The sequence below is a fragment of the Eleutherodactylus coqui genome, chromosome 7, assembly GCF_035609145.1.
Source record: "Eleutherodactylus coqui strain aEleCoq1 chromosome 7, aEleCoq1.hap1, whole genome shotgun sequence".
NCBI lineage: Eukaryota > Metazoa > Chordata > Amphibia > Anura > Eleutherodactylidae > Eleutherodactylus > Eleutherodactylus coqui.
This window is the reverse complement of record NC_089843.1, coordinates 218,893,928-218,920,617: the sequence shown is the minus strand read 5'-3', so window position 1 is coordinate 218,920,617 and position 26,690 is coordinate 218,893,928. Positions and strand designations below refer to the sequence as shown.

Sequence of the window (26,690 nt, the reverse complement as noted above, 5' to 3'; positions counted from 1 at the left end):
GAGCCGAAGCAAGAAATATCCGGCCGTGAGGAAGAGAAGACCTTCAGCGCCCGCTCCGGGTGAGTAATTCTTTTAAATTCCTATTTTTGGTCTCCCGCGGATCCGGACGGCTTCCATAGGCTTCAATAGAAGCCCGCGGGAGCCGACCCCGCGGGAGACCCGCATGAAAATGGAGCATGGTCCGGATTTTTTCATGCTCCATTTTTTTTAAAATCTCTTTTATTGACGATCCGCGGGTATTTATCTACCCCGCGGGTGGTCAATGCATCCCTATGGGGTGCGGATCCGCGGGCAGAAGAAGAGTTAAAATCCGCTGCGGATTTTAATTCTTATTTTGCCCGTGGACATGAGCCCTTAGGGCTCATGTCCACGGGCAAAATATGATTTAAGATCCGCAGCGGATCTCCCGCATGCGGATCCGCACCCCATAGGGATGCATTGACCACCCGCGGGGTAGATAAATACCCGCGGATCGTCAATAAAAGGGATTTTAAAAAAAATGGAGCATGGAAAAATCTGGACCATGCTCCATTTTCGTGCGGGTCTCCCGCGGGGACGGCTCCCGCGGGCTTCTATTGAAGCCTATGGAAGCCGTCCGGATCCGCGGGAGACCTAAAATAGGAATTTAAAGTATTTACCATCCGTAGCGGACCGGGAAGGTCTCCTCTTCCTCACGGCCGCATCTTCCTTGCTTCGGCTCGGCGGATGTGCCCGGCGCATGCGCGCGGCACGTCGACGACGTGCCGGCGACGTGCCGCCGGCGTCAGGAATTCATCCGCCGGCCGAAAATGAAGATCCGGCCGTGAGGAACAGCTGACCTTCCCCGCCCGCGCCGGATAGGTAAATGCTTTTAAATTGTTATTTTCAGCGCTCATGTCCGCGGGGCAGGAGGGACCCGCTGCAGATTCTCCATTGAGAATCTGCAGCGGATCTGATTTTCCCCGTGGACATGAGGCCTAAAGCCATTCCTACTAAGGTGGAACTGAAGGGTGTCTTTACACACCTGGCATCTTCACAGAAACAAGCTGTGGCATCAATTCAGAGAGAGATACAACATACAGGACATGGTCTAGCAGAGGCTGAGAAGATGAAAGATAAGAGATATATATCTTATCTCAACAATAACCATACTATATTGAACACACACACTTACCAAATCTCTGATATCCTAACACACTTGGATGACATTGATCATTTCAAAAGGCATAATAACATCCGTATCAGAGGTCTACCTGAGGAGGTGGACCCTGCATAGTTGGAGGACTTGGCACATAAAGGTTTTGGAGATCTCTTGCAATATTCACCAGAAAATCTGTAGAGATTGATAGAATCTATAGATCCTTGTGCCTTAAACCATCAATGTAATTTGTAGAATCCACTTCTTTAGGGAGAAAAAAGACATACAGTTAGTCCCCGACTTGCGAACAGGTTCCGTTCCGGGAGCCCGTTCACAAGTCCGTTTTGTTCGCAAGTCGAACAAATGGTTGTATGGAGGGGATCGCGGGTGGATCCCACTCCATACAACGTCGGGTGCCGGCTGTTCTTACAGCGGGCACCCGGCGGCAGCAGTTCCGACGAGCCGTGGCGCTTGTCGGAACTGTTAACACTTTAAATACCGCTCTGACAGCGGTATTTAAAGTGTTAACAGTTCTGACGAGCAGCGCGGCTCGTCGGAACTGCTGCCGCCGGGTGCCCGCTGTAAGAACAGCCGGCACCCGACGTTCTGGGGGCCTGTACAGCGTCCCACGATGAGATCGCGGGACGCTGTGCGGTTGCTAGGCAGCCGGGGACCTCCTGAAAGGCCCCAGGGCTGCCTATGCAGAGTGCCTATCAAGCGCACGGCTTGATAGGCGCTCTGCATAGACAGCCCTAGGGCCTTTCAGAAGGCCCCCGGCTGCCTAGCAACCGCGATGTGACCGGACAGGCTTCTATCAGGCTTGATAGAAGCCTGCCCGATCCCTGCACAGCATGATGTAATGCCATAGCATTACATCATACTGTGCAGGACAGATAGTTCGTATCTAGCGAAATTCGTAAGTCGAATGTTCGCAAGTCGGGGACTATCTGTACTAAGAAAATTAAATTTAAAGGAACTACCCTTGCAATTTTTCCTGACCTTTGTAGGAGGACCCTACAGACCCACAGAGCTCTAGGTCCACTTAACTCAACCCTTAAAGGAGTAGGGGATCCCATATGACTGGGGATTTCCTTTTAAATTTACAGTCAGCTGCTGTCCCATCATACCTATCTTCAGAGGCATCAGATCTATCCAAATTTTTGACCACCTTTAAAAACTGCCCATAATTTATCTACCAGATTGGCTGAGACTTTAAGGCACTTCCCCCCTGATGACTAGTGAGAGTTGGCAACCCAATAGGTTAGAGGCTAGAAGAAACAAACACAATACCACATTGTTCACCAGAAATATAAGGCCGAAGGTTAGGCACTCTCACTTTTCCTCTAATGCGCCCTAACTGAGGACATTTTTCCATTGGCCAAGTTGGAAAGGCTGCTATTATATAACATTGTGCTTATATTTTCATCTTTTCTCTACTTCTATGTTGAAGATCTGGATTCATAAGATTCATGCTGGTTGTGTGGGGTTTGGGTGGAGACACTCCCAAACGACAGTCTATATTAGATGTCTTCAACCTACACAATATGTCTGGGTAATCTTTGGCCTTAGGATGTCATGCCCCACTTGTTCCCTCACATTTTTCACTCTTAATATGGTCTCTCATAACCACATACATTGTGTTTAACTAGCCTATATATAAAATTATTTTACTATTGCTGGGGTTGGTATGGAGTCAAGGATCTGGCATCTGCTCTATTAACCCCACATAGGGACTGTTACACAATGCTACTGTGACTCTAGCCAAATCTTAGTTTTTATACAGGGTAAAACTGCAGTAGAACTAGGATTGGAAATTCCTTTTTTGATTGTCTCTCTTCTCGTCATCCCCACCACCACTTGGTCTCCCTACTTTGTCATTTCTTGAGTAATCTCTCTTTCTCATCTGCTTCTAACTACCTCAGTCCCTTGTTATTACAACTATAATAGAAAAATCCTCCTGCGCTCTTTTTCGGGGTTTTTGCAATCCAATAAGGGAAACTATAAAGTCGCCACAATAGGGAAAATATATTTAATTGTACAATTGTACATGAAAAACATATAACATGTAAAAAGTCTTGCAACGCGCTTCGGCACTAATATCAGTGCCTTTTTCAAGCATGACAAATTAAAACAAACATCACTATTTATAGGGTTACTTACATTTCATAGTGACGGAGTCCGGAGTCTGCATCGTGGGACGCCAGTCTCTCCCTCGCTGACGTGTTGATCAAGCGTCGGGTGATTGAGTATGACGATACGGTGGAGTTACGCCATTTACGTAGCTACGTATAAAGCTACGCAGTTTACGTAACAGTGTCCGTACGTGCTGAGATCCGGACTCCGGCTAATGAAAAGTACATTAAAACTACGCTAAATAGCAGCGTACCTACATTGTGTATAATGAATCAATGAATATTATTAAACTACATTTTTTTCAAAACTTTGTTCATAAGATTTCAAAAAGTTAAAAATTAATGAATTCTCTATATCCATATTTATGCTGCATATATAATAAATATGGCATTATTCCAATTTTTACCAATAACTATATGAATAAATATGAAGGAAAATTTCTTAACAAATAAATATACCAATAAAAAGGAAAATATATACATACCGAACTACTATCATAATTTACATAATCTCTTATTATCTACCAAGTGGTGGTTAAAAACAACTGTTATCTTCATACAAATTAATATTCTCATGCAATGTAGTATCTCTCATATTTTTTCCAACACCTCATTTAATCCGACCGGCACTAACGAATCCATTCTATAAATCCAGAACATTTCTCTGGCTTTATGTTGTGCAAAGGAATGATTGCGGATATGTTCTAATGGTGTGATGCGCAAATCCTTGGGATTTTTTTGATGTTCCATTGCAAAATGCCGTCAGAGAAATGTTCTGGAGTCAGAACTTAACCCATTCCCGCTGCAGGGCGTAAGTTTACGTCCTGGGAGCGGGGTACTTCCCGCAACAGGGTGTAAACTTACGTCCTGGAGATAGCGCGGGATCACATATGATCCAGCGCTATCCCGCAGCGGGAGCCGGCTGTCAGTCACAGCCGGCGTCTCGCTGCAGCAGCGCGGGGGGGCATCGGAGATGCGCCCGCCACTTTTAACCCCTTCCCTGCCGCGATCTAAGTAGATCGTGGCAGGGGAAGAGTTCACAGCGGGAGCGCGGCTCCCTCTGTGTCTCCGGCCGGAACTCGCGATGTCATCGCGAGAGCCCGGCCTGTCACCATGGCAACAGGACGCCAGACACTGGCGTCCTGTATTGCCTATGCCTGAGATCGCTGTATGAGCGATAAGGCATGGGAGAGCAGTAGCTCTGCCATGCCTTATGACAGCGATCATCAGGGCAGTGGTTAAAGTCCCTCAGAGGGACGCAAACAGTGTAAAAAAAAGAAAGATTTAAAACATGAATTTAAAAAAATGTAAAAAAAAAAGAGTAAAAAAACCATTTATGCTTTTTCTCAGATTAGCATAAAAAAAGGTAAAAAAAAAATAAAACCCCACATATTTGGTATTGTCGCATCCGTAACGATGCGTACAATAAGTTGCACATGCTTTTGACTGTGCACCGAAAAAAACGCTAAAAAAAAAGCTAAAAAACTGAGGCAAAATGCTCATTTTTAGCATTTTGCCTCACTAAAAACGCAATAAAAGTGATCAAAAAAGTCGTATGTAGGCCAAAATGGTACCAATAAAATCTACAGCTCGTCTCGCAAAAAATAAGCCCTCATAGAGCTCTGTACATCAAAAAATAAAAAAGTTACGTGACTTTGAATGCAGCAATTTAGAATAGAAAAAAGGTTTCCAAAAAAAAGGGTTTTTATTGCAGAAAAGTGGGAAAACCTAAAAAAAATGTTAGAATTTTGGTATCGTTGTAACCGTACCGGTCTGCAGAAAAAATGAAAAGTCTCATTTATGCTGCATGATTAACGGTGTAAAAAAAAAATAAAAAAATCTATGGCAGAATTGATGCGTTTTCTCTCTCTGCTATCATTAAAAAAAAAAAAAAAAATTTACAATATAGTCTATGTACCCAAAATTGGCATCGATAAAAACTACAGTTCGCCACGCAAAAAACAAGCCCTCATACGGCCGCGTCCACGGAAAAATAAAAAAGTTATGGCTTTTGAAAAATGGAGATGGAAAAATACCAAAAAAATCGCTTGGTCCTCAACGCCAAAATAGGCCATGTCATGAAGGGGTTAAAGTATAGCAAAAATGTCCGCTATCCTGGGTTGGAAAAATGAATGCACTCAAAATTGATATTCTGACCAAAATTCTATATATTTTTCAGACTATCCCCTAGAATTTACTCAAATGTTATTTTACAAAGCTCAAGAAAGTTAACATCAAATTTAGCTGGTGAGACTCACTACCACGCCGCAGTTATAAAATACTAGCCAATATACCCGACCTCACCGGAGTTAATTTTATACAGGTGTTTACATGTTTGCATAGAAAATTTTATGAAGTCAAGGTTACTTTAGAGTAAAATATGTATACACATACAGGAGCAGAAGATTCTCCTCATGCTGCATGTATGGATGTCCCTATGCAGAATTTGCCACCCCTCCCACCCTTCTCATTTAGGACCTACAGAATGCTCGCGCCAAATTTCACGCTTGTATAACACCAAGAAATTACATTACACAGGGGTGCACTTACTTTTGCACTTAGCATTAATTAATCGATTTGTGACCCCTTTACTTTTCCTATTTAGGACCCAAAGAATGGTTTTGCCAAGTTGAATGTTTACACGACACCGGGAAGTTATAGGAGTGGCAGTTCTTTTGGACATAGCATTTAATAATCAAGTTGTGACCCCTTTACGCTGCGGATCACTGCGGGCCACACCCGGATTTGTTTTGGTCTGATAAATGCAAGCATCCTGGGGGCGTCAACGCTCACTTGCATGTATTAGCCATAGAATTACCACAGCTATCCATGTCGTTGGTTTGGAGCAATCAGAGGAACCATAACTGATTTATCAAGCCACAGTTTCACTGTACTGGCCGTGTATACTCACATGTGCATGGCTTAAAATCTTTGAGACAAACATATGCCACTGGCCGTATCAACCAGGTAGGCAGAGAGAAAGTACCAACAATGATCTCTCTCGCTGGGCAACGAGGCACACAGGACTAGTGGCTGGGTTAGGCTAAAGGAGGGCTCAACCATTGAAGATGACAACATGCCCAGACGGTAACATGGCTGTGTCAGCCATGGAAGAGTGTTTTCTGGGTGCTGCCACAAGGGTACTGAAGATGAGGGGACCGAGGACCAAAGGCTCCTGAGGGAGCCACGCCAGAGGATCCTCACACTGTGCCCATCCTATCAGAATCGAGGGAAACTTCCCAACGGGGCCCTCAGAGATCTTAGCACTGCTGATCCAGGACTCCTGGTCACCGGCCCTTGCCAGCCACCCGCTGGCGTGGGAAACGGGATTGGGGCTTCGGTCGTCAGGAGCCTCTAGAACCAGTAGGCCACTTTGACGGCTGTTTCCCAGTTTTGACCAAACACTGAGAGACACTCAGGAGGACTTGGCTCTCACCCAGGCCAACTGTCTGGGGTCCCAATCGGCCACATTGATGGATGTAACCCAGTTTTGACCAAACACTGGGGGACATTCTGGGGCACTTTGCTCATGCCCAGGCCCACCTCCTGGGGTTTCCTATCGGCCACATTCACGGCTATTACCTCTTGATGACCAAACACTGGGAGACACTGAAGGGCACTCAGGAGGACTTGGCTCTCGCCCAGGCCAACCCCCTGGGAATCAGTCGGCCACATTGACGGCTATTACCCGGTTTTGACCAAATACTGGGAGACACTCGGGGGCAATTTGCATGCCAAGGCCCACCTCCTGGGGTTCCCATCGGCCACATTGACGGCTATTACCTAGTTTTAACCAAATACTGGGAGACACTGAAGGGCCCTCAGGAGGACTTGGCTCTCGCCCAGTCCAACCTCCAGGGTCCCAGTTGGCCACATTGATGGCTACTCTTGTTTCTGACCAGACACTGGTAGACACTCAGGGGACAGTCAGGGAGGATTTGGCGCTTGCACAGACAGACCTCTTGGGGTTCCAGTTGACGGCTTTGACCTGGTTTTGACCAAAAACTAGGAGACACTTAGAGGCACTCAGGGTGACTTTGCAATCACCCAGGCTGACCTCCTGATGACCCAGTCAGTCACTCACAGTGATGGCTATGACCCGGATTTGACCAAACACTGGCAGACACTCGGGGGCCTGGTTGTCACCCAGGCCGAACTACTGGGATGCAGTCACCCACATTGACGTCTATTACCTGTTTTTGACCAAACACTGGGAGATACTCAGGAGCACTCAGGGTAAATTGGGTCTTGCCCAGGCCGACCTCCTGCAGACAGAGGCGGCCATATTCATGGCTGTAAACCGGTTTTGACCAAACACTGGGAGACATTCAGGGGCTCTCAGGGGGATTTGGCTCTTGCCCAGGCCAACCTCCTGAGGACCCAGTCGGCCACATTGACGGCTATTACCCAGTTTTGACCAAACACTGGGAGACACTCAGGGGTACTCATGGGGAAATAGGCTCTCGCCCAGGCAGACCTCCTGGGACCCCCATCGACCACATTGATGGCTATTACCCAGTTTTGACCAAACACTGGTAGACACTCAGGGGCACTTTGCTCATTCCCATGCCTACCTGCTGGGGTTCCCATTGGCCACATTCACGGCTATTACCTGTTTTTGAGAAAACACTGGGAGAGACTCAAGGGCACTCAAGAGGACTTGACTCTTGCCCAGACTGACCTACTGGTGTCCCAATCGGCTGGGGGACACTCAGGGGATATGACGCTTGCACAGGCAGACCTCCTGGGGACCTAGTTGGCCACATGGATAGCTGTAACTCGGTCCTATTGCCTTTGCTTTAAAACAACAAAGTCAAGACTCCATTCACATGCGGCAGTTTGTTTGCGAGGGTAATGGGAACAAAAAGTCTGTAAAGTTACATTTAAATGCTTTTCAGTGTCTTTTGTTAGAACTTGGCAACAAAAACAAATTTCTCCAAATGCTTTTGGTGAGGGCTATGTTTTGGCTATTGTGATGCCCTTTTGGAATTGAACAAAGTTACAAAGGCTAACAAAGAGAACCCAAAAGCCAGCAACACCATGCAAGGACTTGCCCTGGCAGCTGCTCCTGGATAGTTAATTTGTTGGTTTTGCTTCCAAAACATACAGAAAACAAACTAGTGGATAGCAGGAGATTGCAATTTAGAGACAATGTAGGCCTACAGGACCTGAACAAAACGTTTTCTAAATTGTTTCATATATTGCTTATTGCAGCATTTGGAAACCAGACTAAGGGAGGAGACAAATACAAGGTCTTGGTTAATAATTTTGCCACTGTCAAGACCTAAGGCTTCAAGTGTGTGTAAGCTACAAAGTGAAGGCACTCCTTGGCTGCCAATTTAGTGTAAGCTCACAACCCAGTCGAAGCAGCCTCATACTTTTGCAAGTTCCTAACTTGAACAAATGCCAATAGGTCCCTATAAATTAAAGGTATAGCTGGCTTAAAAAGAAGAGATGTGTTAGTGTAGGGCGAGGACGGCACACCGGGAAAAATAGTGGTAACTGGGGACCGAGTAGCGCGGGACCGCCCCCGCCATCATGTTTTTGAAAGCCTCCATTTCCACAAGGCTGTACGGCAGCATCTCCAGGCTGATTAACTTGGCAATGTGCACATTTAAAGCTTGTGCATGCGGATGGTTGGTAGAGTATTATGCTTGTGCTAGCGACAGCTGAACGCTGCACTGAGAGACATTGCTGGATGGAGTGGAGCACCGTGGAGATGAGGATGTGGGTGCAGGCTGGGAGGCGCTCGTGCCTGTGTCCTGGGAGGGGGATTGGATCTGTGTGGCAGGTTGCGGCACAGGGGAAGAGGCAGTGGTGTGACCTGGAGGCGGTGAATGTCCTTCGTCCCACCTTGTGGGGTGCTTGGCCATCATATGCCTGCTCATACTGGTGGCAGTCAGACTGGTAGTGCTGGCTCCCGAGCTGATCTTGGTGCAACACAGGTTGCACACCACTGTTCGTCGGTCGTCTGCGCACTCACTATAAAAACATCCACACCTATGAACACCTAGCTCTCTGCACGGAGGCTTGCTGCGAGGGGGTGCTTTGGAAAACAGTTGGGGGATTCTTCGCTCTGGCCCTTCCTCTACCCTTGGGTACTCCACTGCCTCTTCCAACCTGTCCTGCTGCTGCACTTGCCTCCCCCTCTGAAGACCTGTCGTCAGTAGGCTTAGCAAACCAGGTGGGGTCAGTCACCTCATCATCCAGCAGCTGTTCCTTCGAATCCTCTGTGCGCTCCTCCCTTGCACTTACTGCCCTTACTACTACCTCACTGACAGACAACTGTGTCTCATCATCATCCTCATCCACAAAAAGCTCTGGAGACAGTTGCCGGAAGACCCCAGCCTCATCACCCGGACTCTGGGAACTTTCCAAAGGTTGAGCATCGGTCACAACAAACTCCTCAGGTGAGAGGAACCGTTTTTTTCCCCACTCATGGCAGGGACCCAAGAACAGTTCCTGGGAGTCTGCCTGCTTAGAATGTCATTTTTAATGGAGTGAGGAGGCTGGGAGGAAGGAGGAGCAGCCAGAGGATTCAGAGTGGCAGTCCCTAGGCCGGGAGTAGTGGACTGCGTAAAAAACTAGGTGGTCGATACATTGCTGGACGCGTTTTCTGCCATCCAGGACAGGACCTGCTCACACTGCTCTGTTTGTAATAAAGGTCTAACACGCGGACCCGCATATTGTGATATAAAGCTGGGGAGGCAAGAAACTTGCCTCTCTCCTAATCCTAATCCTACCAGGGTTGCTTGTAGTATACAAAGGTTGATATGGTATTCCTTAGATGTCAGTAATACTCCAATGTTCTAGTAATTCAAAGAAATGTCAAAACTATATGAAAATTACTTATTAACCTGTTAGTGATGAAGTGGGATCCAAATAACATGGTACTGGGCTTGCGACCTGCACCATTGTAAATATATGGCTCAGGTTTAGGGTGAAGTCACACGAACGTATATAGGCTCGGTTTTCACGCCGAGCCGATATACGTCATCCTCATCTGCAGGGGGGAGAGGACAGAAGAGCTAGGAGCAGGAACTGAGCTACCGCCCCCTCTGCCTCCTCTCCGCCCCTCTGCACTATTTGCAATGAAAGGAGGCGGAATGGGGGTGGGGCTAAGTTTTGAGAATTAGCCCCGCCCCTGTCCCACCTCTCCCTATTGCAAATAGTGCAGAGGGGTGGAGAGGAGGCAGAGAGGGGGTGAGAGCTCAGTTCCTGCTCCTGGCTCTTCCGTCCTCTCCCCCCTGCAGATGAGGGCAACGTATATTGGCTCGGCGTGAAAACCGAGCCTATATACGTTCGTGTGAATGCAGCCTTAAAGTACCTGCTCCTGCAATCAGGTAATGGGCTGTCTATTGACACGTAGACTCCTTCTCTAATGGCCAGTAGCAGAGTCATTCCCAAGAGTTTAAAACTAGGGATGAGTGAGGCATACTTGCTAAGGACAAATACTCGAGCAAGTATTGTCCTTAGCGAGTACCCCTGCCTGCTCGTGAGAAAAGATTTGCGTGCCGGCGGGGGTGAGTAGGATGGAGGGGGGGGGGGGGGGTTGGAGAGATATCCCCGGCAATTCCACCCCACTCTCACCTGCCGACACCCGAATCTTTTCTCACGATCCGGCATCTACTCACTCGAGTATTTGTCCTTAGCGAGTATGCTCGCTCGTCTCTATTTAAAACCTTCCATAATGGGATCAGTAGCATGTAACGGGATGACAGGGAATGGGAAACCCCTGTCACCCATCGACACCACATGATAAAGTTGGGAGTAGCTGACAAAGTCTTCCTTGTTTGCTATGTCACTCAGCCTATCAGACCCTGCCTCTGGCAAAGCCTAACACAACTTAAGCATCATCCCCAAGCGTGTCACAGCAGCACCACAAAAAATCCCTCTTGGGAGAGCAGGAAAAATATATGCATGCTGCACGCTCTACAGATGGATCCGAACCTGAGGATACTTGTATTACCAGTCCCAAAATGCAAAATTGGCAGAGCAGCAGCAGAGGTGCAAACAAACATGTGAATACTCACATAGAGTTCTTCATATAGAATCCTGTAGGGCTTATTTACATGAGCGTATATCAGTCGGGTTTTCATGCCCAGCTGATATACGCTTCCATCTAAGCAGTTCCCTCCTTCCTCCATCCTCACTGGCTCTTTGCCTCTCTCCTCCATCCTCACTGGCTCTTTGCCTCTCTCCTCCAGTCTGGCGTGGGAGGGGGTCGGTTGGGGGCAGGCCTAAGCTCTGCTCTGTCCCACCCTTAGCTCGGCAGATGTGTTCTTCATCCCTGCGGGGACACAGCAGCGGTGGACAGGTACGTTTTTCTTTTTGTTGCACTAAAATAGTTGTTTTCAGGGAATAAACAATGAGGGACGGCGCTCCACCCACCAAAGAATAGTTCTTAAAGTATAGCTGGGGACTTACCCGGTGCAGGTAGAGGGGTCACTAGGTGAGAACCCTCCACCTAACACCTCCACGTCCTGATGAGCGTTGAATATATGGTATAATATCCTCTCTCCCGTCCGGAATTGCGGAGGTAGATGCGCAGGAGCAGGCACGGATCTGTCACACCTCCCAAACCCGAGGGGTGCGACCATGCAATAATAAAAGAACAAAAAACAAAAAAGATCCAGCGCTCCCAACAAAAAGGAAGCCTATATAACTAAATAAATAGTAGGCTCCTTAAATTCCAAAACAAAAGTAAAACTTTTTATTTAAAAATACGTCCGACGCGTTTCGTCGCATAACAGCGACTTTTTCAAGTGACAACTTAACAAACATTTACTCTCTTTATATACTATCCTACAATAAACTAAACTTACATGTTAGTTGATGCATGTTCCCTGTACAATGGCCCACGTCAGCCGCATTCTGACTTCCGGCGGGCGAGAGGGTTACATGAAGAGCTTCCGGTTCTTGCGCTATGCTTCCGGGTTAGTGATCATTACTGGGATGACGTCCCATAGTGCCGATCACATGTCTAACCCGGTCACATGATGCCTTAGCGTGATGACGTCATTACGTTTCACCTGAGTAATCCCAGGCCTCGGACAGAGGATGCGCTATCCTCCGTACCGGCGTCATTACGTAATATTGGAGGAGTTCCAGCCCTTACATGGAGGGTGCGTTACCATAACAATGGAACGCTACCCTCCAGCATAGGGCGGACCTATACCCATAGGAAGGTTGCAACCTATCGAGAGGAACAAACAGTGACTCTACATATTGCCCAAGTTCTAATAACTATAATGGTCATATCTATACACCTATACTGTTGTTTCAAATAGACAGGTTAACAAAGGAGCGGAGGGGAAGAGGGAGGAGGAGAGGGAAAGGGAGGGGGGAGGGGGAGGGAACGGGAATAGGAAAGGGAAGGGCGGAGAAAAAAAAGGGGGGGGGGGGAGGGGGGAAAAAAGGGAAAAAGGGATAGTAAATAATTTATAATCTATTGTCTATCTTTATAAATAAAGACCTACTATAATCAATCTAAGACTAATAATTAATAAATACATAATAAATATACTGTACACTTTACCATATATATGGATTTGCATAAAACCTTGTAAACATGATGAACATCGCAAATATCACCTAAAATGGTTCATAATGGACCCCTAACCCCCATAGCTCCATATGATAAAAATATATCACCCCAAAAGGTACTGCGTTATGTATATACCCACATTTACAATGCCGACTCCTTTCTTGAGAAAAGACTAGATAAATACAGATAAATACAAAAATAACCAGAAATGGAATAATAAAATATAAATAAAGTATAAAAATACATAAATATATATAAATATATAAAAATACATATATGTACACTTGTTTTTTGTTCTTTGTTTTTTGTTTTCAGGGAATGGCTTATATGTAAAGCTCTTCTCTGAAAAACAATTAAGGGCTGCCGGCAGACCATTGCCTTCAATGGAGCCGTCAGCAGCAGCCGCGACTCCATTGAGGGCAATGCACAAACCTGCATTCACACACTTATGTACGCACCTATGTACACACAAAAATAAGCTAGTGTGAAGCCACACCAAGTATCTGTTTTCAGAAACCTATATAACATAACATAGTCTGTGCACAAATATATTTCTATATGGTTCTTCCCCTACCGCCCCACAGGCTGTGTTCACATGTGTGTCAAATGCCAGAAGTGATCAAATCTGAGACCTATGGCAGCGAGAATTCCCACCATCTTCTTGCTTGGTGTAATAATTATGACGACCTCTAGCTCTAAGCCCTGCCCACTTTAGGAAAAATGTACTTTTAAAAATAAATATGAATTGTTGGCACTAAAGTACAACTTATTGACACCACAATTCTACACAATCCAGATGATAAATGTGTCCCAATGCCTAGAGGATATAATACCTGAGGATATCCATAGAGGCCAAAGACTTGTGCTGCTGGAATAGTGGTAGATGAGTATCGGTCTCCGATGATCCCGGCCAGCTGGCCACGGCCTGTACACGAGTAATTAGGTATCATCTTATCAGGGCCGGACAGAAGATGTAAAACACAGAGTATTGCCTTTTCTTCATACATGAGTGTGTCATACAACTGGTGTCCCAATGTAAAATTGGGTAAGATGTCAGGATTCTGGTTAACATTGTTAATGGCAAACAGAAACATTACTTCTTGCAAGTGTTCTTCCGTTTGGCTACTGTAAATAAATAAATGTAAAGATGAGTAAGGCTGGTATTATACACAATCTTAGGTAATAATAATCTTTATTTATATTTTGCCAGCATATTCCGCAGCGCTTACAATACAGGGGAAATAAAACAAGACCACAGTTACATGAAGCAATCAATTGATAGAAACAGTAGGGGTGAGGGTCCTGCTCCAACGAGCTTACATGCTACAAATAATGGGGTGATACAGAAGGTAAAGGGGACAGAGGTGTGCACGGTATGGCGGGGTGAAGATGTGCAAGGTATGGCGAGGTGTAGAGTGAGGGATGCTATACACACAGACAATGGTCAGGCTATATAGAGGCATGCATTTTTAGAGCACGCCTGAAGTTTAGTGTGCCAGTGAGTGCCTGAATATTTTTTGGTAGCGCGATCCAGAGGACAAGTGCTGCTCTGGAGAAGACTTGGAGGTGGCAATGAGAGGTTCGAATTAGAGGGGCATTTAGTCTGCTTTCATTAGCAGAGCGGAGGGTGCAGGCTGGGTGGTGGATTGAAATGCGGGATGGGAGTAGTGAGCTTAAATTGTATTCTGTATTTGACGGGCAACCAGTGCAGTGACTGGCACAGGGCAGTGGCATCTGAGTAGCTGCTGTACAGGAAGACAAGCCTGGCTACCACATTCAGGATGGATTTGGAGGGGGTAGAGTCTGGAGCAGGGGAGGCTGACCAGCAGCGAGTTGCAATAATCGAGCCAAGAGTGGATGAGGTATAATAGGTATAATCATTCCTAGAGTAATAAGTGACATCATAGAGTGAATCATTGACCTGCTGGAGTGTAGAGCACTGATGCTCCAGCAGATGCAATGATGAACATATCAAGCAGCAGCATCATGTGACCCAGAAGTTTGAAGCTGATGTAACCTAGTTTGTGTGAATTATTCGTCCATTAATAGTAACAAGCTGAACATTAATGTTTACTTGTTAATGTAAAAAATACCTCACCTTCTACAGGCTTCTACCATCAGTCTATACAAGCTTCTAAATAATCATTGGATGGTGAAGTGGCTTCTGACGGCTACATCGGTGCTGCTTCTCCATCCATTTTAATGTTGCACAACTGTCTGTCCATGATAACCTGGCTCAGAGCTGTTGCACGGGGCTGTCATTGACGCTTTGCTTTCAAAACTGCTTTTAAATGGAGCACCACTGGGATGCTCCGAGTATGCTCCATGGAGTGTGCTCCAGTAATGATGAACAGTCAAAGCGTGTGCTCCAGAGATGTTCCTGGCATGGAGTTCAATGATGAATATGCCACTGCTGATAAGAGATTAGCCAACTCTGTGAGGAGAAGAATGGCTGAAGTTCATCAGGTGTGTGGGAGAGGTAACTAAAGAATCCTAAAAGTGACATGTGGCCTGTCAGTCAGGGCTTGTTCGGACGAGCACTGTTTTTGTGCTGTTGGCAGCACACAGAACGCTCTTCTAATAGGAACCAGTAGGTTCCTATAGAAATGATTACATGACAGAATGTTAGGTGGACTGAACCAGCACACCTAACAAAAGATAGGACACGCAAGTGTAAACTCCGTGGTACACACAAAGGTAAGACATGTCCTGTCTTTGCTACGTGCTTTCCATACACTCCTATGGGAGCCTTGAAAGCACGCAGTACGTGTGAATGGGCTACTTCAAGTAGCTTAAAGTAGCCCGTTCACACGATCTTTACAGCACTGCAGGCGCAATCTTTTCTCGTGGCTTTAGTGCGCGAAAACAGCGGTTGTCTGAATGAGCCCTAAATGTCAGGGCAGATCTCATTGTTTAAGTTTCAAGATGTCAAAATTCCAAGATACATAGTGTTCTAATTTCTCCATCAGTGTAGCTGAACGAGATCTTGTATTTTGTGGGGCGAGTTCTAATTTTTATAGGAACCAATTTTGGGTACATATAATGTAATGAATGAATTTCATTATATTTTGCTGCAGCGTAACGGGAAAGAAAGCTATTTCCGTATAGATTTGGGGAATCATTTTACATTCTATTTTATTCAGCGGGTCATTACGATTATGACAACACAAATCTTTATAGGGTTTGTTATGCTTTATTACTTTCCCGCAATATAAACAGATTTTTTATAAAAAGACTTTTTGTGCCAACACATTCCAAGACCAGAACCGTTTTATTTTTCAGTTAGCAGAGCGGTATGAGGGCTTGTTTTCTGCAGGATGACTTGCGGTTTTGAGGTATAAACAACTTTTTTTTTATTCCTGTTTTGAAACGCAAAATGTACAGAAAATGGCTATTTAGGCATCTTCTTTATAAGTACTGGTTAAATAATGTAATCCAGGTTGGACCACAGAAAACTAACCCATCTCCAATTCTAGCACCACACTCTTAGGGCTCAGTCAGACAGGTGTTTGTTTCGTGCGCAAGTTTTCTGCGTTTGTGATTCGCATCTATTAGAACTAGAGATGAGCGAACGTACTCGTCCGAGCTTGATGCTTGTTCGAGTATTAGCGTGTTCGAGATGCTCGTTACTCAAGACGAGTAGCACGCGATGTTCGAGTTACTTTCACTTTCATCTCTGAGACATTAGCGCGCTTTTCTGGCCAATAGAAAGACAGGGAAGGCATTACAACTCCCCCCTGCGACGTTCAAGCCCTATACTACCCCCCTGCAGTGAGTGGCTGGCGAGATCAGGTGTCACCCGAGTATATAAATCGGCCCTGCCCGCGGCTCGCCACAGATGCATTCTGACATAGTTCAGGGAAAGTGCTGCTGATGCCGGAGCTGCTATAGGAAGAGTGTTAGGATTGATTTTAGGCTTCAAGAACCCCAACGGTCCTTCTTAGGGCCACATCTGACCATGTGCAGTACTGTTGAGGCTGCTTTTTGCAGTGTTGCACTTTTTTTTTTTTTTGTATATCAGCCGTGCAGAGCATTGCGTCCTGCAGTAATTTTACATAGTCCACGGCCAGTAGTGCTGGTGAGGCAGGGACAGTGAAAGACATATCCAGTCTATATAGGCAGTGGGCTTTTCCAAAAAAAATTGGGAAAAAAAAATCTATTTGGGCTGCCTGTGACCGTCCTGACTGTACTGCGTCTCTGCTGGGGGTAGTTGTCCTAATTCATACACAGCCAGCTAAGTGTTACAGCAGGCTTGCGCAAAATTCTTTCCTTCCTCTGCTGTGCGTTCCGTAAGCGAAGTCAGCCTCCAACCACAGGCCAATAAGCGGCACATTTAATTACAGCGTTCTGTTTCTATACTGCTGGTAATACACCATGCTGAGGGGTAGGGGTAGGCCTAGAGGACGTGGACGCGGGCGAGGACGCGGAGGCCCAAGTCAGGGTGTGGGCACAGGCCGAGCTCCTGATCCAGGTGTATCGCAGCCGACTGCTGCGAGATTAGGAGAGAGGCACGTTTCTGGCATCCCAAGATTAATCTCACAATTAATAGGGCCACGCGGTAGACCTTTATTAGAAAATGAGCAGTGTGAGCAGGTCCTGTCGTGGATGGCAGAAAGTGCATCCAGCAATCTATCGACCACCCAGAGTTCTACACCGTCCACTGCTGCAACTCTGAATCCTCTGGCTGCTGCTCCTCCTTCCTCCCAGCCTCCTCACTCCATGAAAATCACACATTCTGAGGAGCAGGCAGACTCCCAGGAACTGTTCTCGGGCCCCTGCCCAGAATGGGTAGCAATGGTTCCTCTCCCACCGGAGGAGTTTGTCATGACCGATGCCCAACCTTTGGAAAGTTACCGGGGTCCGGGGGATGAGGCTGGGGACTTCCGGCAACTGTCTCAAGAGCTTTCAGTGGGTGAGGAGGACGACGACGATGAGACACAGTTGTCTATCACTCAGGTAGTAGTAATTGCAGTAAGTCCGAGGGAGGAGCGCACAGAGGATTCGGAGGAAGAGCAGCAAGACGATGAGGTGACTGACCCCACCTGGTTTGCGAAGCCTACTGAGGACAGGTCTTCAGAGGGGGAGGCAAGTGCAGCAGCAGGGCAGGTTGCAAGAGGCAGTGCGGTGGCCAGGGGTAGAGGCAGGGCCAGACCGAATAATCCACCAACTGTTTCCCCTCGCGCCATGCCATGCCACCCTGAAGAGGCCGAAGTGCTCAAAGGTCTGGCAGTTTTTCACTGAGAGTGCAGATGACCGACGAACTATGGTGTGCAAGGTTTGTAGCGTCAAGATCAGCCGTGGAGCCACCACCACCAGCCTCACCACCACCAGCATGCGCAGGCATATGATGGCCAAGCACCCCACAAGGTGGGACGAAGGTCGTTCACCGCCTCAGCTTTGCACCACTGCCTCTCCCCCTGTGCCCCAACCTGCCACTGAGATCCAGCCCCTCTCTCAGGACACAGGCACGACCGTCTCCCGGCCTGCACCCACACCCTCACCTCCGCTGTCCTCGGCCCCATCCAGCAATGTCTCTCAGCGCACCGTCCAGCCGTCGCTAGCGCAAGTGTTTGAGCGCAAGCGCAAGTACACAGCCACGCACCCGCACGCTCAAGCGTTAAACATGCACATAGCCAAATTGATCAGCCTGGAGATGCTGCGGTATAGGCTTGTGGAAATGGAGGCTTTCAAAAACATGATGGTGGCGGCGGCCCCACGCTACTCGGTTCCCAGTCGCCACTACTTTTCCCGATGTGCCGTCCCAGCCCTGCACGACCACGTCTCCCGCAACATTGTACGCGCCCTCACCAACGCGGTTACTGCCAAGGTCCACTTAACAACGGACACGTGGACAAGCACAGGCGGGCAGGGCCACTATATCTCCCTGACGGCACATTGGGTGAATTTAGTGGAGGCTGGGACCGAGTCAGAGCCTGGGACCGCTCACATCCTACCCACCCCCAGAATTGCGGGCCCCAGCTCGGTGCTGGTATCTGCGGCGGTGTATGCTTCCTCCACTAAACCACCCTCCTCCTCCTCCTACGCAACCTCTGTCTCGCAATCAAGATGTGTCAGCAGCAGCATGTCGCCAGCAGTCGGTGTCACGCGGCGTGGCAGCGCAGCGGTGGCCAAGCGTCAGCAGGCCGTGCTGAAACTACTCGGCTCAGCGCACATTTCCGCAAGTCCAAGACGGATGCTGCCACCCTGCGGACCCTGCAACATTGGTTTAATCTGCCAGTGCACCGACTGCTGTGCGACGTGCCCACACGGTGGAACTCTACGCTCCACATGTTGGCCAGGCTCTATGAGCAGCGTAGAGCTATAGTGGAATACCAACTCCAACATGGGCGGCGTAGTGGGAGTCAGCCTCCTCAATTCTTTACAGAAAAGTGGGCCTGGTTGGCAGACATCTGCCAGGTCCTTGGAAACTTTGAGGAGTCTACCCAGATGGTGAGCAGCGATGCTGCAATCATTAGCGTCACCATTCCTCTGCTATGCCTCTTGAGAAGTTCTCTGCAAAGCATAAAGGCAGACGCTTTGCGCTCGGAAACGGAGGCGGGGGAAGACAGTATGTCGCTGGATAGTCAGAGCACCCTCATGTCTATATCTCAGCGCGTTGAGGAGGAGGAGGGGGAGGAGCATGAGGAGGAGGGGGAAGAGACAGCTTGGCCCACTGCTGAGGGTACCCATGCTGCTTGCCTGTCATCCTTTCAGCGTCTATGGCCTGAGGAGGAGGAGGAGGAGGAGGAGGAGGAGGATCCTGAAAGTGATCTTCCAAGTGAGGACAGCCATGTGTTGCATACAAGTACCCTGGCACACATGGCTGACTTCATGTTAGGATGCCTTTCTCGTGACCCTCGCGTTACACGTATTCTGGCCGCTACGGATTACTGGGTGTACACACTGCTTGACCCACGGTATAAGGAGAACCTTTCCACTCTCATACCCGAAGAGGAAAGGGGTTCGAGAGTGATGCTATACCACAGGACCCTGGCGGACAAACTGATGGTAAAATTCCCATCCAACAGCGCTAGTGGCAGAAGGCGCAGTTCCGAGGGCCAGGTAGCAGGGGAGGCGCGGAGATCAGGCAGCATGTACAGCGCAGGCAGGGGGAATACTGTCCAAGGCCTTTGACAGCTTTCTGGCTCCCCAGCAAGACTGTGTCACCGCTCCCCAGTCAAGGCTGAGTCGGCGGGAGCACTGTAAAATGATGGTGAGGGAGTACGTAGCCGATCGCACGACCGTCCTCCGTGACGCCTCTGCCCCCTACAACTACTGGGTGTCAAAGCTGGACACGTGGCCTGAACTCGCGCTGTATGCCCTGGAGGTGCTTGCTTGTCCTGCGGCTAGCGTCTTGTCAGAGAGTGTGTTTAGTGTGGCTGGGGGAATCATCACGGATAAGCGTACCCACCTGTCAACCGACAGTGCCGACAGGCTTACACTCATCAAGATGAACAAAGCCTGGATTTCCCCAGAGTTCTCTTCTCCACCAGCGGACAGCAGCGATACATAGGCTGCACCCTAAACAATACATAGGCTGCACCCATGGATGGAAGCATAGTTCTCTATCACCATCAAAAACGTGGACCTTTTAGCTTCATCAATCTGTGTATTATATTCCTCCTCCTCCTCCTCCTGCTCCTCCTGCTGAAACCTCACGTAATAACGCCGAACTGGCAATTTTTCTTAGGCCCACAAGGCTCAGTCATGAAACGTATAAACATTGTTTACAAAAGTTATAATTCTCAATTCAATAAAGCGTTGAAACTTGCACCTGAACCAATTTTTATTTGAACTGGGCTGCCTACAGGCCTAGTTACAAATTAAGCCAGATTAACCAAAGCGATTAATGGGATTCACCTGCCCTCTTGGTTGGGCATGGGCAATTTTTCTGAAGTACATTTGTACTGTTGGTAAACCAATTTTTTGGGCCCTCGCCTACAGTGTAATCCTACTAATTTTTAGCCCACCCGCATTAAAGCTGACGTTACCTCAGCTGTGATGGGCACTGCAATGGGATATATTTATGTACGGCCGGTGGCTTCCTGGCACCCACCCATGCTGTCGGTCCACACAGAGTTGTAACTCCATGTGTCCACTTCTAAAGAACCCCAGTCTGACTGGGGCATGCAGTGTGGGCTGAAGCCCACCTGCATTTAATCGGACGTTACCTCAGCTGTGATGGGCACTGCAATGGGATACATTTATGTACAGCCGGTAGGTTCCAGGGAGCCACCCATGCTGTGGGTACACACGGAATTCCCATTGCGGAGTTGTACCTGCCTGTGACTATAAAAAACCCCGGTCTGACTGGGGCATGCAGACACCTTGACAGAATGAATAGTGTGTGGCACATGGGTTCCCCATTGCTATGCCCACGTTTGCAGCTCCTGATGGAGGTGGCACAGGATTGGATTTCTCATTGCTTCTGTACAGCATTATGGGCTATCGCCCCGCCCCTTTTAAAGAGGGTCGCTGCCTGGCCGTGCCAACCCTCTGCAGTGTGTGCCTGCGGTTCCTCCTCATGGCAGATGCACTTATAAATTGACATGAGGGTGGTGTGGCTATGAGGCCAGCGTGTGGCATGATGGCAGCTGAAGGCTGCGCAGGGACACTTTGGTGTGCGCTGTGGACACTGGATCGTGCGGGGGGGTTGGGCAGCATGTAACCCAGGAGAAGTGGCAGTGGAGTGTCATGCAGGCAGTGATTGTGCTTTGTTGGAGGTAGTGTGGTGCTTAGCTAAGGTATGCATTGCTGATGAGGGTTTTTCAGAAGTAAAAGTTGTTGGGAGGGGGGGGCACCCACTCTTGCCGCTATTGTGGCTTAATAGTGGGACCTGTGAACTTGAGATGCAGCCCAACATGTAGCCCCTCGCCTGCCCTATCCGTTGCTGTGTCGTTCCCATCACTTTCTTGAATTGCCCAGATTTTCACAAATGAAAACCTTAGCGAGCATCGGCGAAATACAAAAATGCTCGAGTCGCCCATTGACTTCAATGGGGTTCGTTACTCAAAACGAACCCTCGAGCATCGCAAGAAGTTCGTCTCGAGTAACGAGCACTTTGGTGCTCGCTCATCTCTAATTAGAACCAATGCTTTCCAATGGCAGCGGTCACATGTCTGAAGTTTACATACACAAAAAAGCCTGCAATGAAAATTATGGGACACCGTATTTTAAAGTGTGGCTATCTGCGTTCGCAAAGAATTTTCTCAAAAGCGCTGGAATTCCCATTGCCTGCTATTGTGTTCTTAAGAACTCACCACACTGTACTCCGATCATGTGAATGGGTGCATAGGCTTCTATGTGAAAGTGAAATCAATTGCAAATGCTGATGATGTGTTCCCGTTATGGGGCTTCTGTTTAACTTCTGGGCAAAGGGGTCATGTGAATGGAGGCATTTAAAGAAGCTTTGCATTGCCCGTGCCCCTCCTGGCGAAGGCTCATAGACGAGTGCGTTTTTGCAGTGGTTTTGTATGTTACCAAACCGTATTTAATTTAGGTCAACTGCTCGTGCGTAAAAACTAGTTGGCCTCTGTTTACGACAAAAAATATAATATTACACAATTTACATACTTGTTTCACTTTATGGATTTTTCAATGTCGGCACCTGAATGTTGCAATTGTCTGTAAATATGTTGACCCTAGATTCATGTAATTTCATACCTGCTGAGTATGCACCCCTTTGTTAAATTTACAGCGCCTGGTCCTAAAGTGCCGATAGTAAAATCTCTCTCTCCCTCTCGCTCGCTGTGGCGAAGGGAAGATCCGGAGCGGGCGAGAGGTGAGTTTATTCCTATTTTCAGCCCTCATGTCCGCGGGGCAGGAGGGACCCGCTACGGATTCTCCATGGAGAATCCGTAGCGGGCCTGATTTTCCCCGTGGACATGAGGCCTTATACAAAAAGAAACATGGATAAGAGCGAGATGCTCCGCGCTGTCGAGAGTCGCCCCGTGTTGTGGGATACGCACACCAGCGCATATAAGAATGGAGGCCAAAAGAGCCTGTTGTGAGAGGAGGTAGCCCAAGCAACATTTAGACGGCAATGGCGCTCTTTCAACGTCAATACCCGGCGACAAAGGTTTGACTATAATTAAATGTTTATTTTTTCACCCTGCTCACACTATGCTATTACTTTTGCAAAACCACGTTATCTCCAAATGATTGCTCTCCCACCCCTAAATTGTTCATAAATATCTGTAATGAGTCTGTGTTTGTCACCCTGCGTCTGTGAACTTTGGTCGCTGTGTATGTGCCTTGAAGTTATCTTTATGTAGATGCTTGCCTTAAATACTGGAATGCTTTATTTGGTGTCCTGATATTGTGCACGTTCTTGGATGTATGTTTTTTCCCTTTCTTATGTTTGTGCTGCGTTGACATTTGTTAGATTACTTTGTTTTGTGTTGCATTATCTGCTTTTAGTCACGAAAGTCATGACATCGTGGCGCCCCATCCATGATGCGTTTCACAAATCTATCCATCAAGGTTGAGAGCATGGCTCTTCATGACGGCATGCTTCAAATTTTTGGAACAATTGTATTTTCTGTGGCCCATTATGGAGCTTCCCCCGTAAGTATAAATGAATATTGCAGTAGGGGCCACCAGTAGGTGATGTAGAAAAACAACAGAAGTAACGAACCCCATTGAAGTCAATGGGCAACTCGAGCATTTTTGTATGGGACCGATGCTCCACATAGGGGATAATTTGTGAAACGCCGGAAAACCTCAGAAAGTCATGAAAACACCACAGAAACGGATAGGGAGCAGCAGGGGCAGCATGCATGTGATGCATAAGACTTTACTTGGTTGTGATGTGTATCCGAGGACTGCAAACTTTGAATGAAAATATAAGGAAGCAAGTGATCAGGATGGCCAGCCCAGGATGACAGCTTCATGCTGTCGGCCACCTGCGAGCACCGACAACATGGAGCTGTCACGTCCATAACCCACATGGCTTTATTCCCTGCATGACACATGTTTTTACGTCCTCAGGGAATAAAGCCCACTTGGGCAGGACGTAAAAACACTATGGGCTGGTCGCTAAGGGGTTAAGATATATATTGTCATCCATTTACTTTGCTCTAGAAGCACATTTGAAAATGTTATTTTTTTAACCATTTAGGAGATGTATTAATAATATTAAATTTGTACAATTGTTAGGAACTAGAGATGAGCGAGCACCAAAATGCTCGGGTGCTCGTTACTCGAGTAGAACTTCCCGCGATGCTCGAGGGTTCGTTTCGCGTAACAACCGCATTGAAGTCAATGGGCGACCCGAGCATTTTTGTATTTCGCCGATGCTCGCTAAGGTTTTCATTTGTGAAAATCTGGGAAATTCAAGAAAGTGATGGGAACGACACAGAAATGGATAGGGCAGGCGAGGGGCTACATGTTGGGCTGCATCTCAAGTTCCCAGGTCCCACTATTAAGCCACAATAGCGGCAAGAGTGCCCCCCCCCCCACCCCAACAATTTTTACTTCTGAAAAACCCTCATTAGCAAGGCATACTTTAGCTAAGCACCACACTACCCCCAACAAAGCACAATCACTGCCTGCATGACACTCCGCTGCCACTTCTCCTGGGTAACATGCTGCCCAACCGCCCATTTCAGTAATAGTAGCAGTCAAGACAGGCCCCAGTAACAATTCCAAAGCTGCAGTATAGGGGGAGCACAGTATTAGTTCCATTTCAGTAGTAGTAGCAGTCAAGACAGGCCACAGTAACAATTCCGAAGCAGCAGTATAGGGGGAGCAAAGTATTAGTTCCATTTCAGTAGCAGTCAAGACAGGCCACAGTAACAAATCCGAAGCAGCAGTATAGGGGGAGCAAAGTATTAGTTCCATTTCAGTAGCAGTAGCAGTCAAGACAGGCCACAGTAACAATTCCGAAGCAGCAGTATAGGGGGAGCAAAGTATTAGTTCCATTTCAGTAGCAGTAGCAGTCAAGACAGGCCACAGTAACATTCCCGTTGCAGCAGTTTAGGGAGATAACAGTCTTTCACATTTCAGTAGCTGCAGTATAGACAAGGCCCCAGTTACATTTATGTAGCAAAAGTGTAGACCAACCCCACACACCTTGCTGTACCATGAGTGCAGGCGAAGCCCATAAAAATTATTAGGATTACACTGTAGGCGAGGGCCCCAAAAAATTGGTGTACCAACAGTACAAATGTACCTCAGAAAAATTGCCCATGCCCAACCAAGAGGGCAGGTGAAACCCATTAATCGCTTTGGTTACTGTGGCTTAATTTGTAACTAGGCCTGGAGGCAGCCCAGTTAAAATAAAAATTGGTTCAGGTGCAAGTTTCAACGCTTTAATGAGAATTGAAACGTATAAACATTGTTTACAAAAGTAATATGACTGAGCCTTGTGGGCCTAAGAAAAATTGCTCGTTTGGCGTGATTACTTGAGGTTTCAGGAGGAGGAGCAGGAGGAGGAGGATGAATATTATACACAGATTGATGAAGCTAAAAGGTCCCCGTTTTTTATGGTGATAGAGAACGATGCTTCCATCCGCGGGTGCAGCCTACGTATTTTTAGGTACCACTGCTGTCCGCTGGTGGAGAAGAAAAGTCTGGGGAAATCCAGGCTTTGCTCATCTTTATGAGTTTAAGCCCATCGGCACTGTCAGTTGACAGGCGGGTACGCTTGTCCGTGATGATTCCCCCAGCCACACTAAACACCCTCTCTGACAAGACGCTAGCCGCAGGGCAAGCAAGCACCTCCAGGGCATACAGCGTGAGTTCAGGCCACGTGTCCAGCTTCGACACCCAGTAGTTGTACGGAGCAGAGGCGTCACGGAGGACGGTCGTGCGATCGGCTATGTACTCCCTCACCATCCTTTTACAGTGCTCCCGCCAACTTAGCCTTGACTGGGGAGCGTTGACACAGTCTTGCTGGGGAGCCATAAAGCTGGCAAAGGCCTTGGAGAGTGTTCCCTTGCCTGCGCTGTACATGCTGCCTGATCTCCGCGCCTCCCCTGCTACCTGGCCCTCGGAACTGCGCCTTCTGCCACTAGCGCTGTCCGATGGGAGTTTTACCATCAGTTTGTCCACCAGGGTCCTGTGGTAAAGCAACACTCTCGAACCCCTTTCCTCTTTGGGTATGAGAGTGGAAAGGTTCTCCTTATACCGTGGGTCGAGCAGTGTATACACCCAGTAATCTGTAGTGGCCAGAATGCGTGTAACACGAGGGTCACGAGAAAGGCATCCTAACATGAAGTCAGCCATGTGTGCCAGGCTACCTGTACGCAACACATGGCTGTCCTCACTCGGAAGATCACTTTCAGGATCCTCCTCCTCCTCCTCAGGCCATACACGCTGAAAGGATGACAGGCAAGCAGCATGGGTACCCTCAGCAGTGGGCCAAGCTGTCTCTTCCCCCTCCTCCTCCAAAACGCGCTGAGATATAGACATGAGGGTGCTCTGACTATCCAGCGACATACTGTCTTCCCCCGCCTCCGTTTCCGAGCGCAAAGCGTCTGCCTTTATGCTTTGCAGGGAACTTCTCAAGAGGCATAGCAGAGGAATGGTGACGCTAATGATTGCAGCATCGCCGCTCACCATCTGGGTAGACTCCTCAAAGTTTCCAAGGACCTGGCAGATGTCTGCCAACCAGGCCCACTCTTCTGTAAATAATTGAGGAGGCTGACTCCCACTACGCCGCCCATGTTGGAGTTGATATTCCGCTATAGCTCTACGCTGCTCATAGAGCCTGGCCAATATGTGGAGCGTAGAGTTCCACCGTGTGGGCACGTCGCACAGCAGTCGGTGCGCTGGCAGATTAAACCGATGTTGCAGGGTCCGCAGGGTGGCAGCGTCCGTCTTGGACTTGTGGAAATGTGCGCTGAGGCGGCGCACCTTTCCGAGCAGGTCTGACAAGCGTGGGTAGCTTTTC

At 47.9% G+C, this 26,690-nt stretch overlaps 1 protein-coding gene across 1 annotated transcript in view; it reads right to left on the bottom strand.

The window, feature by feature from the left end:
• The window catches only part of LOC136573598 (vomeronasal type-2 receptor 26-like), a 115,274-nt gene that overhangs the window by 46,312 nt on the left and 42,272 nt on the right, over positions 1-26,690 (bottom strand). Inside the window, exon 3 of the mRNA XM_066574869.1 lies at positions 13,630-13,921. Within this exon, the coding sequence (XP_066430966.1) occupies positions 13,630-13,921 (292 nt within the window). The remainder of the gene's footprint in view (positions 1-13,629; positions 13,922-26,690) is intronic.